The sequence below is a fragment of the Nyctereutes procyonoides genome, unplaced genomic scaffold (assembly GCF_905146905.1).
Source record: "Nyctereutes procyonoides isolate TBG_1078 unplaced genomic scaffold, NYPRO_anot_genome, whole genome shotgun sequence".
Lineage (NCBI taxonomy): Eukaryota > Metazoa > Chordata > Mammalia > Carnivora > Canidae > Nyctereutes > Nyctereutes procyonoides.
This window is the reverse complement of record NW_026575042.1, coordinates 31,144,369-31,160,185: the sequence shown is the minus strand read 5'-3', so window position 1 is coordinate 31,160,185 and position 15,817 is coordinate 31,144,369. Positions and strand designations below refer to the sequence as shown.

At 48.4% G+C, this 15,817-nt stretch overlaps 1 protein-coding gene across 1 annotated transcript in view; it reads left to right on the top strand.

Moving 5' to 3' along the window:
* RAB6B (RAB6B, member RAS oncogene family) overlaps positions 1–15,817 on the top strand; it is a 61,801-nt gene that overhangs the window by 25,063 nt on the left and 20,921 nt on the right. Inside the window, exon 2 of the mRNA XM_055321566.1 lies at positions 1,868–1,926. Within this exon, the coding sequence (XP_055177541.1) occupies positions 1,868–1,926 (59 nt within the window). The remainder of the gene's footprint in view (positions 1–1,867; positions 1,927–15,817) is intronic.

The window sequence follows — 15,817 nt, the reverse complement described above, 5'->3', positions numbered from 1 at the left end:
GGTTTAAGGGCATGGCCCCCCCACTTAGGTGCCAGCTACAAGTGGGCTCCCAAGGACACCGCATTTCGGGCCAACTGGCTGCAAATTCAGGGGGTTCTCATGACCCTCCTCAGGTTCTGTAATTTACCAGAACAACTCACAGGACTCAGGAAAGTGTTCTACTTATGCTTTTAGTTTTATTTTAAAGGATGCAAATCAGAGACAGCCAGATGAAGAGACATGATGGGCAAGGTCAAGCCAGTGGCTATGGTAGTTTTGTTTTTGTTTTTGTTTTTGTTTTAAATCTGATCTTCTGGAAATTATCTCAGTATGTCAGTTACCTGCCACCTCTTTCCACTTTTAAGCATTTCCTTTGTGCCTGGCACTTTTATTTAATTCTTATCACTGTTCTTTGAAGTCTTTGATGTTATTGTACCCATTTTAAAATGAGGAACAGAGGTCCAGAGGAGCGGTCATGACCACCTCAAAATGACACAGCTAAACAGCACCTCAGCTAGGATTTGAATCCAGCTAGTCAAATCTGGGTCATAGGTGGGGCCTTCTAAGTTTTGCCACAGGCAGTCTATCAGACGTCCCTTTTGGCTAGAAGATGATTGTCTTTCCCTTAGAAATGTGGCTTTTGGAAGACAGTTGCTTGTCTCTTAAATGGTATACTACTAAGGCTTCACAGCTGGTAAAGGACCTTTCCCAGAGTTGCCAAGTTGGGTTGCCCTGCTCCATCCACAGAGTGACCACAGCCACGCCACTAAGCCCAGCCTGTGGACATCCCATCCAAGAATCAAGGGGCTGCAGGGTGGAGAACCTGCAGGTGCTGGCTCTTTTGTTTTCCCTGCCAAGGTTGTCTGTCTCCAGCAGCGCAGAGCGGGAGGGGCTCTGAGCCACTCTCAGCTGGTCCAGTCTCTGTCTGAGCCTCCCAGACCCATGGCAGAGACTTGATGGGACAGTGTAGAGAAGCACTCCTCCCTGGACCTGACCCAACAGATGTTCTTTGGTCACCCTTTTTCCCCTCCCAGATAATGGGAAATGCCGCAGTAGGCATTTCCCTTACTTCTGGGCCCCAGGGGACCTGCACAGGGTTAGGTTAGAAGGCAAGTCCTGCAGTTTGGGAAATTAGCAGCATTTGTGGAATTCCCAAGAGACTGCCTCGTTTCTCTCAACTATGCCAGTGGTTCTTGTTTGGGGGTGATACTGCCCCTTAGAGGGCATTTGCAAATGTGGGAGGGGGGTCCTGGGTTGATACAGTGACTAGGGATCCTGCCAGCATTCATCTGGCAAGGTCCAAGGATGTTAACCCTCCTGCAAGGAGCTAGACTGTCAGGCACACACTACAAAAAATACTCCTGCCCTTGAGACATTAGGGGATAGCCCATTTACTTCCACTTCCCCCCAGTTCCTTGGAAAGCCACTCTCCTTACTAGTCCCCAGGCTGAGTGAATGGGAAGAAAAGAGCATGCCACCATCCCAGTGTGTGGCCAGTGGCAAGGCAGTATTTCCAGGGGAACATGGGCCCAAGCCAGAGGAGCATCTTGTGTTACACTCTGACTTGCTCTGATTCTTCATATATGGTTCTTGCTTCATTCAGACTCTTGGAGATCAAGGAAGACCCGGTGTGGGTGGTGAGAATTCTCGGGATGGGAGAGGCCTCCTGCTTGTTCCTGGACAAGAATTCCCCTACAGCCCACCCACTGGAGACTTGGCCACCTCTCCTCGGGGTCCCTGTCCAGGGGTCTGTCTCCTGCTTCTGTTTCCACTTTTCATCCTTTCCTCTAGGCTTTTTCGTTTCCTTATCTGTTTGCTTCACATGACATGTGTTTAGAGGAGTCTAGCATACCTGTTACAGCTGAACCCCTCTCTTCTTGTTTTGCAGTCGGGAAGACGTCTCTGATCACACGGTTCATGTACGACAGCTTCGACAACACATACCAGGTGAGGTTCTGGGTGCTCATGCCTCCCCCACCATGTCTGCAGCCAGGATGGCTGCCCAGAGACTATGCTGGCCTCTCTCAAGGTCTTCTAATGCTGGACGCGCGCACAATGGTCCTGGGGTCCCTGGGCATCTGTTCTGCTCGGAAGACCTTTCCATCTGTGCATTGGCCTCAGTCCAGTGAAGACCCAAAGCCCTTTTGAAAATCTAAACCTTGGTAAAAGAAACACTTTCAAGAGGAAAATTGTAAAAACAGAGAGAAGACACATTTTAGTCTCTGTTCTTTTGCTCCCCATGGGCAGTGTTTGGTTATGTGCAGGGTCATCATGTAGAGGAGAGTGGATAGGTAAGATGTAAAATGAGGGAGATGAAAATTAGAGCAGTAAGAGAACTTGCTCCTCAAGCATGGTTATGTTTGCTGGACCCTGCACACATGCACTGTTGCTAAGGCACTTCCTTCCTGGAGAGGCTGGTTCCACTGCTGTGCATGGGCAGGAGGCTGGACAGAGTGAGCTCCATGGCTTCTGGCTCTCAGGAGTGGTTTGGGGCCAACCAGTGGCCCAGAGATGGCTCCAGCTGGCCCAAAGACTGAGCTCCTCGGTGTCAATAACATTTCACTCTCCTGAAATTACTGGTGAGTCAGGAGGTATGTGCAGATGAAATGAATTTCCCCTGCAACTATAGCTTTTTGCAGAAGGCACCAAATTTAATCATCTCAACTATGTTTAAGGAATAAAAAAAGATACTGTCTTCCGTAACAAAGGGACAAATAATAATTTTTCTAAGCTACTGAATTCTGTAAGATACTAGTTCCAAGAGATGTTAGCTGGTGTTACTCCAGAAGAAAAGATAGGTATGAAGGCTCAGTGCTTATACAGATTTAGGGAACACTGGTAAACTAAAGCCAATCGACTTTTCCATTGCAGGATTTCTCAAACTTTTACCACATCGATACATGGTTTTGATTTGCTGAAAGAGGGATATGGGTGTCAGGATCTCCCAGATGTGTTTGATCATGGAATCCTTTTGTTCCTGAGTCCTCAGAGGACAAGTATTTACAGCACAAACTGGGGACCTCTGTGCTAAGAGGTCCCTCTGCTTCCCTGGCTTTACAGAGGATGCAGAGCACAGCTCAGTGCAGATTACCGTTCTGTGTCTGCTCTTTGGTCTTGTCCCCTCTGGACCAATCATTGTTTTTGCCTCCAATACAGCCACTCTTTCTGCCCCCTCTCATTCCCTGCTTTTCCTCTGCTGTGTCTGAAATACCAGACAACTAGCAGCCTTGGGAACAGTGGGTAAGAACGTGCGGCTGAAGCCAGGACCTGTCAGATCTGCTCCTCCATTCATAGGCCCAGCCCAGGGCCTGGCCATTGCTGGTGGTATCAGGTGCCTGCTGGCACCAGAGTGGCTTGGAGAGGCATCCTCTGCCTTGGTTTTCAGACCCCACTAGGCTCCCTGGGAGAGGGGCCCTGAACTCTCTGCACGACCCAGGTCGTAGGCTGTAGAGTGTCTATCTTGGCCACACTTTGTCTTCGTTGTGTTCTCTCTGCAGGCCAGGGCTTTGTATGACTTTGTACGACAGCAGGTTTGCCAGGGGCCTCCTCGCCATAAGGGGGCCTCTTCCCACATCAGTCTTCCTTCGAGATTATGGTTCTAACAGACTTTAGTTCTGAAAGCCTGGGTATTCATTTATTTGTGTATGTGCATGTGTTTGTGTGTGAATGACCTCCAGATATTATTTTGATTATTTGATTAAAAAAAATATTAAGTTATTTATAATGCCTCTTGTTGGTGTCCCATTGAAAACAATGGGACTCTTGGCTGACTACTGTTCTTGACAGTAGGTAGCAGCATATATGGCTTTTGCAGTGACTGGTGATTCTCATGGGCATGGATCAAGGCCTCAACTCCCCCTCATGTCCTTCGAGTTTCTCAGAATCTCCTCCTACCTCCATCTCCAGTGTCCTCTCCCACTGCCTCCGCTTGCCCCACATCCTGTGGTCCAGCAGGCATCTCTGCTAGCTGCTCCCCACACAGGCAAACAGTCACGCCCTCCACACTTTGGCTCATAGTGTCACCTCTGCTGGAATGACCTTCCTTCTCCTCTCCTTAGCTGTGAAAAATTCTTCTGACTCATCAAGGCTCTGAGCACTTGTTTGCACTGCATATGGGGCCCTCTCTCTTCTCTCTGCCACGGCCCTCTCTGCCCTGGCACATTGTCCTCAGGTCTCCTTTAGTCTCCCAGTTCCACAGGAACTCCAGTGTGCTCTGGCTCCTTGGACGGTCTCTGTGTTTGGCTGAAGCCAGGACCTGTCATATCTGCTCCTCCATTCATAGGCCCAGCACAGGGCCTGGCCATAGCTGGTGGTGTCAAGTGCCTGCTGGTACCAGAGTGGCTTGGAGAGGCATCCTCTGCCTTGGTTTCAGACCCCACCAGGCTGAGAAGCCTCAGGGGCCAGATGTCTTGGTGAGAAGGGGCCGTGGACTTTTTTGACTTTGTTATTGCAGCAGATAGAATTTCTTTCCCAATGCTCTTTAAGATGGTAATTAGGCTGGGAGGCCAGGGATCCAATTCTGTGTACACATAGGCCATTTTAATGAACTCTCTGGAGAAAGAGAGGGGGAAATGGTATTGTTTATTTTGTTTTTCTTAACATGGTGGCAGAGACATTTGGGAAGTAGACAAGATCCCCAAGGGCTCTGGCAAATGTTCCTAGTTGTCCCTGACCACTCCTCACCAACCCCCTCAAACATCTACTCCATTAGCCGGCAGGGCCCCTCACTTTCGCATAGCTAAGATGCTCAGTTCCCCGGACAGAATCCTTCCTCCCTTTCTGCCATCCTTTTGTGTGCCTGAGGTGCTGTCTCTCATCCTCCGTGTCCCTCATTTACTCATTCTGACAACAAATGTCTGTCACATGCCTTCTCTGTGTTTGGAGGGACAGAGGGAGAAGATGACCTGGCTGCAGAATCTGGCCCTGCCTTCAGCCAGGGCATGGAGGGCAAAGGGTGTCAAATCTCATCCTGGGTGGCAGTCAGTGAGCCCTTTCCATCTGGAGCTGAACAAGCCTGAGGCCCTAAGGGGCTGGCGTGAGGTCTTGTGAAGACCAGGGTCATGCAGAGTTGAATTTCCTTGTTCCACCTCTTGGAAGGGTCCTGTTTGCCTGGCAGGCAACGGAGAGAGGCCACCTTGTCAGCTGGCAGGCCTCAGGAGAGCAGGTCCCCTGCCACCTCTTCCTGGCACTACCCCTGCTACATACACACATGCACATCCTTGTTCTCCTCTTGGCATGTTTACTAACCAGCCTCTCACCACCCCTCCCTTTACCTCATCTAAATCTACTCACCTGAAGAAGCCAAAAATCAAGACTTTCAGCCTGGTGAGATTAACGTCTACAATAATTCTCTTGTATAAAACACCAACTAAAACATTGCTTTCAAAAGTAGTTGTAGAAGACACCTTTTGGTACCTGCACTGTGATGAGACTTGATCTTCTGTGTAGGCCACATGAAACACATCTGCAGGCTTAGTCCTTAGGCTACCTGTTTAAAACCTGCACTAGCACCATGATGGGAGGTTTCACGCATCTGCAGGTGGCCACTGGGATGAGAGGCCAAGATTTGGAAGCGGCACTCTTCTGGGGCTTCTCATAGGTCCTTCATGGGCTCTCTGTCTTGGCCATACATTAGCGTCACCTACAGGAGAGATGGCCTAGAGATTCACAGGATGGGTCAGACAGTAGCATTTTTTAAATCTCTGAGGTGATTTAAATGAACTTTTAGCCAAGGCCTGAGCCCGTGGCCCATTCCTAGATCTCCTACCGCAGCACAACCTAGGAGACACTGACCTAAGGGGCTGCTTCTGGGAGAGGTCCCCACCTGCCGGAGCTTACTCAGCTGCTCCAGGAGTACAGGACCACTCCTAAGGGACTGGGAGGCTTTGCCTGTGCTGGGTCACTCCGAGGATCCCATGGAACCTCTGGGAAAGGAACAGAACAGGTGTGTCCGCTGTGCCGGCACAGGCCAAGGGGTTGCCTGAGGGACCCGCACCCCCTCAGTGATCTGCACCGTAGTTGCCAACTGCTCTGCCCCGAGGCTTTCCTCTCACTTCTGGGCTCTGGATTGGTTTTCTGGGTTTTGCCATAGCAAATTGTCACAAACTGAGTAGTTTTATACAACAGAATTTTGTTTCTCACTGTTCTGGAGGCCAGAAGTCTAGGACCAAGGCTGAAGGCTCTGGGTTCCTCTGAAGGGATCCTGAAGGCTCCTGTGAGGCTCTGGGAGAACAGTCCTTCCTTGGGCCTCCCCCCAGCTTCTGGCAGCTGTGGCTGCAGCCCCTGTTGTGAGGCTGCAGAGCTAGAGTCTCTGCCTCTGTCTTCATGTGGCCTTCTCACTGGGCTTCTGTGTAGTCTGCTCTTCTTGTGGGGACACCAGTCATTAGATTTAGGGCCCTACCCTAAATACAGAATGATTTTTCGTCTTGAGATTCTTAACTAATTCCATTTATAAAGACCCTATTTCCAGATGTCATGTTCTGAGGTTCTAAGTGGGCATGGATTTGGGGTGGATCATTATTTTCAACCCATTATGGCACCCCCAGTCTGATCCCATCAGGGACCAGAGCTTCTGGCCTGGGCCTCAGCACCATCTGGAGCTTCAGACAAGGCAGGGATCAGTGGCCGTTCTAGTGGGCACAGAAGTCTTCCTGGAGAGAGTGAGGGACGATTTGACTGTAGCTGCGCTGGAGGGAGGAATGATTACGTGCTGAAGGAGAAGCATTTGTGGAAGTACAAAGTGTGATGGTCCAGCACTGTGTGTGTGTATGACGGGGAGGGGCCTGCCCACTGCAGTGGAAGGGAAGAGTGGGGCCTTTGGATGGATTATTGGCAGGCTGCATTTTCATGTTCATGGGACTTACACACTTTTGTCTTTATGGGTTCTTTGTTCCTTCCTTCATTAAATATATATATATATATATATATATATATATATATATATGAAGTTATATTTAATAACTTGTTAAAAGAATATATAATACAGACTAGATTCATTATTATATATTTATTATTATTATATTCATTTTTTAAAAATTTTTATTTATTTATGATAGTCACACAGAGAGAGAGAGAGAGAGGCAGAGACATAGGCAGAGGGAGAAGCAGGCTCCATGCACCAGGAGCCCGACATGGGATTCGATCCTGGGTCTCCAGGATCGCGCCCTGGGCCAAAGGCAGGCGCTAAATCGCTGCGCCACCCAGGGATCCCTATTATATTCATTTTTATCTTGATTTTAAAAGGAATTAAAATTTAAAAGTTAAATATTTTCGTGGTCCCCTGAAAGTGCCATAGGCCTTAGGCTCTTAGCCTGCCATGCCTCGTGGATAAGCGGGCACAGATGGTTGGGATTGTGGCAGGCCCTGGAAGCTCAGAGGGGCTTGGGCTTGTAAGGCAGGAAACAAAGCTGTTGAGGGTTCCTACTATAGGCACTGATGGGATCGAAGATTTGAGACTTTGTAGGAGACAGATGTGGAGCCCTGAGCTGGGGTGGAGGGGACAGTTGCAGGCAGGTCCCACATAGACCTGGATGCAGCTGCGTGTGACAGGGCAGGGCATAGAGAAGTGTGATGGAGCAGTTAATGCAGGACTGCATGGGAGCTAAGTGAGGAGCCTGGGCTGAGGACAGAGACACCACAGGGCAGTGGAAGGAATGAGTGAACCGAGGGTCTTCGGGTGCAGAAGAGGGAGAGGCCGGGGTGGGTCTTAGGTTTCTGTCCAGACACCCGGGAAGACTCTCAATGCCATCAGCACAAATGAAAATGAAGAGTTGAGTAGGAAGGGCTGATGGAACAGCCAAGTGAAAGTGTTTGAGAATGTTACATGGGGCAGACCCTCCAGTGGTTGCACAGAATCTGGATCCCCAGAGTCCTAGGAACTGATGAGTCTTGTGGGTTGGTATACAGAAAGGAGGAGCAGAAAGAGGGGCCTTTCTCCACAGAATCTAATATGCCACATGTCCCCATGTGGTGTTCAGGTAACCACACAATACCTGGGGGAGACAGGGATAGGATCTTCTGCCCCTGGTTGAGGTGGTCAGAGTGAGGTCACATACCAAGGACAAGGATTCAACATTTTCCCTTTTACCTCAACTCTTTCTTTCTCCTTCAGAATGATGCCACATGCAGAGGAGGCTTGGGTTCCAATCCCAGGTTTGTCACTTAGCTCAGAGACCTTGGACCATCATCCCCATTTCTTAGGACTGCATTCTCTTTTACCCTGGGAATTATTTGGATAGGATTTAACCCCTATTTCATCTAGACCAGTTGCCTCAAACTTTAGCAGTAAAAATGTGGTTAAATTGTATTTAGACCATAGCTCGCATCAGTCTTAAAATCTAGATGATGGAAAATCATAGGCCAGAAGTACTGTTGACACAGATGTGCATTACTATACACCATATAGAGAAGTAGAACAGAACAGAAAATTGAGGGACACCTGGGTGGCTCAGTGGTTGAGCGTCTGCCTTTTGGCTCAGGTTGTGATCCCGGGGTCCTGGGATCGAGTCCTGCATCGGGCTCCCTGCAAGGAGCCTGCTTCCCCCTCTGCTTATGTCTCTGCCTCTCTCTTTGTGTCTCTCATGGATAAATAAAATCTTTAAAAAAAATCCAAAACACAGAAAATTGAAGGCAATAGCAGCAACTCTCTCCTGCCAACTAGGTCGATAGTGATGAAATGAAGCTGACAAGAGCTTACTAACAAAGTGTCCTGCTAGGAAATCATGGGCCTCCCAGCCATCCCTGTGCTTACACCTAGGCAGTGCTTGGCGACTCTGCCAGATGCTGCTGTGCTTCTGGCAAAACACTGAACTCTAGTCCTAACTTAATTCAAGCAACATGATGATTTTATTTTCATAGAGTAGAGTTCCACCTTTGCAGACATTAAGTTCTGTGGTCAAAATATGAGGCGACAGTCATACAATGAAATCCCCCTGAATTCCAGGCATCTTGGCAAGATGACCTGGCCCTCTGAGACCCACTGGAGTACCGCTGGTCATCCACGTGCTCCTTCTGGAGTTCTGGACCGAGGGCAGACCTGGTCTTGCTCTAACATCTTTTCTTTCTCTCCACCTCTCCTCTGCCCTTTCTCTCTCTCATCTGTTGAGCATATAACAAATTAGGAATGTGGTTACCTCCTAGTACAGAAAACTGACTAATGGTGGCTTGAGAAGAGAGGGTGAGGTTTTCCAGGTACAAGCGGTCACAGTGGGACTTGAGGTGGCACAACTGCACAGTGATGCTGTCACTCCTTGCGCTCTTGCTCTCACTCTGTTCCTCTTTCTGGTGTGTGGGTTCTTATCTGCATGTGGGCTGGCTGTTGCTCCAGACATCATCTCTGCATTCAAGGCAGGAAAAGAAAGCAAGAACTTTCTTAGGATCTCCCCCCGCTCCGGCACACCGCAGCTTATGTCTTAACCAGCCAGAATTAGGTCGCCCAGTCACCCTTAACCCCTGGAGAGGCTAGAAAAGCAGAATTTCACTTTTACTGTCTTTAGGCCAGCAAGAGGTGGAGTAAGAGGTGGCTGGGGGTTATTGGGCGAGCTCACCAGCAGCAACTGCTACATTTCATAGATTAATGGAACTCCTAGTGCAGTTCTCTGCCCTAGATGTCAGGAGTCCATCCTGTTCACTTTGCAGGTTACCCTTATATGGTTCTTAGACACCCTCAAAAGTCCACCACTTTTGGAGGAGCATCTTTCGCCCTGTTATAAGGAGAGGGCAAAAGATCCTCTGTGCTTGGATCCTTCCATGACCCTTTGAGAAGCCTCCAAGGGAGCATCAGGCCACACACATCACTGAGCATCTCTGTGGCTTTTGAAGGGATCGACCGATTTGGATGAAATTTAACATTTAATCCCTTAAAGGCAGGAGGTGCATACTCCTTGGTTGACCTTTCAGACCATAGGAGATAAAAGAGCAATTGATAAGTACTTAAATTGGGTGGTGAGAGGCACAAGCCACATTCCACTGGGAGGAAAGTGACTGTGCAGGCTTTGAGGCTGAAGTGGCTGAAAGGAGCCTGGTACCTGTGCCATGACCTCCTGAGTCAGCATCCCCTCCCCCAGAGCACTCTGCTGAGCAACTGGCACAGACAGATCCTGCCCAGCATGTTTTCCCAAGGCTGCCGCCTCCTTCCCCCACAGTGCCCACTTGCCAGTCTGAATCCTAAAGTTTTGCCAGCCTCATTTGCATGCTAATTTGCATGACTCTACCCTGTACTCTCATCTGATGGTCAGTGCAGAGCACAAACAGCCGCTTCATTGTTGAGGGCTCGTCATGCCCAGCTGCTTTCTGCCACTTATGGATGCTTCCCCAGCCATGGGCCAAGGCCTGGCCAAGGCTAGAAAAAGACACACATACACTCCTTTTCGTGAGTTCTCTTCCTGAGAAGAGTCTTGAGTCAGTTTATGCAAATCATCATGCAGATTTCCACTGTGGACTTTATTACTGTGTCTTGTCAGAATGTGGATGAAAAATTATATTTCATAATAAATGCACACAGCGAAAAAGATTCCAACGAGTGCTTCAGGGGACATCTCTTTTCTTGGAGATCCACTGGGCTGATGGTGGTCTTGTACAGAGGGAGGTGGGCAATGTCATTCTGCGCTCTGTGTCTGAGCCCCCATGGACACTGTGATACCACCTTCAGGACAAAGTGGATGTAGATGTGGCTATGAAACCTGTGCTTGTTAAGATTCCTCATATTTTGTATAAAATGAAATGCTTGCCCTTTTTCATAAGCAGTGCAGTGTGTAAGCATGATATTAAAGGAGTAAATAGTGGAGTGTAGAGTGCAGCCCAGCCTCCTGGGAAGGGGCATCGGGCAGCACAGCTGAGGAGGGGAGGGGAGGATCCGGGGAACCGTGGACTGGCAGGAGGGCCCCCCAAATCAAGCCTGCTGCTCATGTGTCTTGATATCCTGCTTACATTCCTGTGGCATAGTTACCAGCAAGACTTATTTATAAGAGGAAACAAAGTACAGAGAATGAATACTTTGGTTCAGACTCCATGCCAAGCTAGAAGAGGGATGTGGTCTCCTTTAGAACTCAGCCAGCCTTTCCTGAAGCCCTGGGAACACTAGTTTATTGATAAAGGATGTTATGGGGATTACAAGCCCAACGTTTCCTAGAGCAAGGAAGCTTGGGAAATGTTGGGTTCCATGTAATTGTTCGTGTTTCTTTCGTGCAGGACTTCTCAGAGTGTTTACTACACCAGTGTGTTTTATGGCTCTCCCCTAGGAGCTGGAATATGCAACCTTTCTCAGAAACATTTGATTACAGTTTACCTTTATCCTGTAGATTGCCGCATGGGGATGCATTTCCCATAACCAGTCTGAGAAACTTGGGAGGGTCTTCTGTGGAGTGGGTTTCTAGAGCTTCTCCTGGAAATCCTCTGGTGGGTTGGTCATTTGTGTTTTTACAGAGTACCTTTGCATAGTCTAACACACGTGATCTGCAGCCCTTAACGGAGGCTATGAATATACCCATTTCAGAGAGGAGAGGCTCCCAATCCAGTGCTCTTCCAAGCCCATCACAGAGTACTCAGATCCTGCAGAGCACTGGAGGAGGTCACTAAAAACAGCCCGTGATCCACCCGGTCCATTTGGCAAAGGTGCTAGCAGCATCCTCTAGGCCTGGCCATGGTCAGCCTCAGGGAGTCACTGAAGGAAGCCTACATTTGCTGGCAGAAGTCTGACCTTTCCCTCTCCCCAAAGGCCCATGAACTTCTGGTCTCCTCAGCCTCTTAGCCTCCTGGCATCACCAGGCTATGTGTATCTCATGGATCTGGGCTTTGCCTTCAAAGCAGAAGTGACTCCCTCCGCACCCCACACTCACCCACACAAGCACCATGTTCCTGACACCCCCCTTTATGAGGCATGCTGGCCTTTAAGAGGGAGTGTGGGGGTGGCAGGTAAGAGGGAATCACTGAGGTTTCTACCTGGGTGGCTTGTTCTTTTTGCTTGCTGTCTTCCTATTGTCGTGTCACGTTGTGTCCTATTTCTGTTGATCTGTTTTCACATTCAGTGTTTATGTGCTGTCAAGCCCATGAGTGATTTTACAATTTCAGATATCTGTTTTTTAGTTCTAAGTTTGTATTTGGTTTTTCTTTATAGTTTCTCTTTCTCTGCTGAGATTTTTTAAATCTGTGCCTTGGTTATGAGCGTATCTCTATATATTTGAGCATAATCCTATTAGCTACTTTAAATGACTTGCTACCTTCAGTAGCTGTTCACCTCAGCGTTGGTCTCCACCTGTTTTTTTTCTTGAACATGGTTGGCGCTTCATATGCTGAATAAATCAAGATTTATCCTACACGTTGTGATTAAGACTGTGAATTCTGTTTGTTCCTTTGGAAGAGTATTTATTGGTTGGATCCAAATTCTTCATTGTCTTCCCTGTAGGCAGTAGGTAGGCAGCAAATTAAAGTTTTGTTCAGGGATGCCTGGGTGGCTCAGTGGTTGAGCATCTGCCTTTGGCTCAGGTTGTGATCCCTGGGTCCTGGGATCGAGTCCCACATCAGGCTCCCCACAGGGAGCCTGCTTCTCCCTCTGCCTGTGTCTCTGCCTCTCTCTGTGTGTCTCTCATGAATAAATAAATACAATCTTTAAAAAAATAAAGTTCTGTTCTGATTTGTTTGTTTTCAGTTTTAGGTAGGCTGCTTGGGGTCTGCACAAGCAGAGGTAGTGGCAGAGGGAGAGGAAAAAGCAGGCTCCCCACTGAGCAGTGACCCTGGGATCATGACCTAAGCCAAAGGCAGACACTTAACCAACTGAACCATCCAAGCGCTCCTTGGGCAGCTTTTGTATATAGAATTTGGAGTGCCCTCTCTGTGGCTTTCTTTGTGGTTAAGATTTTGCACATTTTCTGGCTGTTGTGGTAGCTTTGGGATCTGACTTGTTTCTCAAAAAACAGACTCTGGGTTTCTTGCCAAATTTTAGCAACCCCTGTGCTCCAGCCAGGGCTCCCCTCAAGTGAGCAAGCAGTCATAAAAGTAGGAGCTTCACCCAGGGCTGTTCCCCCCCCCCCTTTTTTTAAGTTGACTCCCCTCCAATTCCTACCTGCTTTTGGTCACTTGGCAGTGCTTTCAGGTAGTTGTTTGTTGTGTTTTGTTCAGAGTTTATAATAGTAATCTGCAAGAGGGTTGGTCTAATAGGAGCTCTGCCATTAAGGAAATCAGAACTGTCCCATTCCCTCTATCTGGGCTTCTCCCTCCACACACGTTTCTCATCCTCCACTGCACCCCCTTTTTCACCTGCTAGAAAGTTAGTATTCACTTCAGGACTTGCATAATTCCCTCATCTTGCCTCAGGAAATCAGTTAGAAGCTGGGTCCCTCTCCTCTTCGTGTTCTTCTCACTACACACTGGTCCTTTCCATCGTCAAGGAGCACAGCCCTGTGTGCTAATGTTAGCTCCTCTACAGGTTGGAAGTTCAGCTCTGAATAGGTATTAACCATGTGAAAGAGCATTCCAGGGGGGCATTCCAGTTCCTCATGGGCAGGAACAAGGGCTCATTCTGCTCTGTGACTAACACATAGTAGGCATTCGAGGATGAGAAGGTGAAGGAGTATTACTTACTTGCAGTGTTTGCCAGAAAGGAGCTGCCCAGGACCTGACAGAGATGGGCTCCAGCTGGCAGTGCTGTGGGGCCAACTGCTTGTGCCTTGTGTCTGGGAAAATAGAGGATGCCAAGGAGCTAGAAATTTCCTGGTAACCAAGGCTCAGCCAAGGCCATCTTAAAAGTTCTTGTTTTTGCTCTGTCTTTAGAGAGCGGACTTTAGTTGTCCTTGTTAAAATGCAAATGAATTTCCTCTGAAGTGGGCTCTGCAGAGCTATTATGGCTAATGACCATAAGAGTCTGACAATAGGAAGCCAGACAGGATGTGACCCCCACGTAGACCCAATGACAGCTTCAGGGCACAGTGACAGCTTCAGAAGCGAAGGGATTTCAGGAAGCAGAGGAAATATAGTGGAATAGTCAAAAGCAGAGACTTTGCAGTAAATGAGACCTGGGTTCAAATCCTGCTTCCGCCTCCTATGTGACGTTGGTATCTGAGTGAGCCTTGATTTCTGAGTGAGCCTTGATTTCCTCATGAATAGCACCTTCTGCATACGTGGGCATCTCCCTCTGTCTCTCAGCCCAGGTAGGGAATCTGCCCCTCCTTCTGGACCACAGCCTCCTCCCGCTGATTATAGCACAAGCTCAGAGTCTAGGCAGTTGCTTGCAGATTGTACCGCACAAATGAATTATCTGCAGGCTTACCTGGAATTCTGGTTCCTAGACACCCCCAGAGATTGTGATTCTGTGTATCTGGATGGGGCTGTGGAAGCTGCATGTTTAACAAGCTCCTGATGTGTCTCTGAAGCAAGTGGTCCCTACACTACATGTTGAGAATCACTGGGCCGTAGGAGAGACTGACCAGCCTGAGATCTTTCCAGTTCCCTGTAGAAACTGTTAAATGAGGAGCCCTGAGGCCAGCCATAGGGCTTAGAAAATGACTTGTAGGGCAGCCCCAGTGGCGTAGCGGTTTAGTGCCGCCTGCGGCCCAGGGCGTGATCCTGGAGACCTGGGATCGAGTCCCACATCGAGCTCCCTGCATGGAGCCTGCTTCTCCCTCTGCCTGTGTCTCTGCCTCTCTCTCTCTCTGTGTGTGTGTGTGTGTCTCTGTAAGTAAATTTTTAAAAAAATCTTAAAAAAAAAAAAAAGAAAATGACTTGGAGATCATGACTTGCAGAGTGGCTGAATCTGAATTTTAACTACATGGAAGAACAATTCCAAAGGAGGGAACAGCATTAAATAAGGCACAGAAACACAAAGTGATTCGTGTGTGTAGTGTCTTAACCAGAACACTATTACTATAGTATAAAGTCAAAGCTGAATGTGATGGAAATGAGACCAGAGGAAGTGAAAGGCAGGCCCTGAGCAATTTGTAGACCAAGTGAAGTGTTTAGACTATTTATTAGGGACAGTGGGAGAGTGAAATGACCAGATTTATGTTTTAGAAAGATAACTCTGGTCCTGGATGACAGGTTAGTTGTAAGAGGAGAGCCTGAGGGCAGATAAACCAGTCAGGAAGCTGTTGAGGTTATTCAGATAAAAAAAGTTGGAGATCTTAACTGGGGCGGTGCTGGTGGGGATGCTGAGAATGGAGAGACAAAATGCTCAGGGGGCAAAGTCATCAGCTCAGTGATTCTTCTGATGTAAGAGAGTGGATGAGAGAGCAGGTGAAGAGCAGGGACTCAAGAGGGCTTCTGGAGGCTAGGGCATATGGGGTGGTAGAGATGCCATTCAAGGAGGGAGGAAAATAGCCACTTTGGAGGGAGATGATGGGCTCCGTGTGGGACACACTGTCTAGTGAGATGCCTAGTAAACAGTTGGATACCTGGATCTGGGGTCAGGACAGAGGCAAGGCTTGGGATATAGATCGGAAGCCATCAGTACATCCTATTTGAAGCTGTGAGAGTAATGAGGTCCCCTGACACAGGATAGGAAAGACCAAGCAACATTTTAGGAACAGAGAAAGGAAGAAGTTCCTTTAAGAGATCAATAAGAAACAGCAGTTAGAGAGGCAGAGAAGCCAGAAACAAGCAGTGTCATGAATAGCAAAGGAAGGAAGGGTGTCAAGAAGAGGATGGGTCATCAGGGTCAAGTGCGTCAAATAGAGCTTGGCCTAAGAATGTTCTTACAGTGGGGAGGTGAAATGTCTCCTGGTTAGCAAGAGCAGCCTCGGTTGGGCAGAGGACAGACACTGGACCACCCTGGTCAAGCAGCAGGTGGGAGGAGAGGAAGTGGAGACTGGGTTGGGGATCCTTTTCCAAAAAGCATACCATTTGAAGAGAG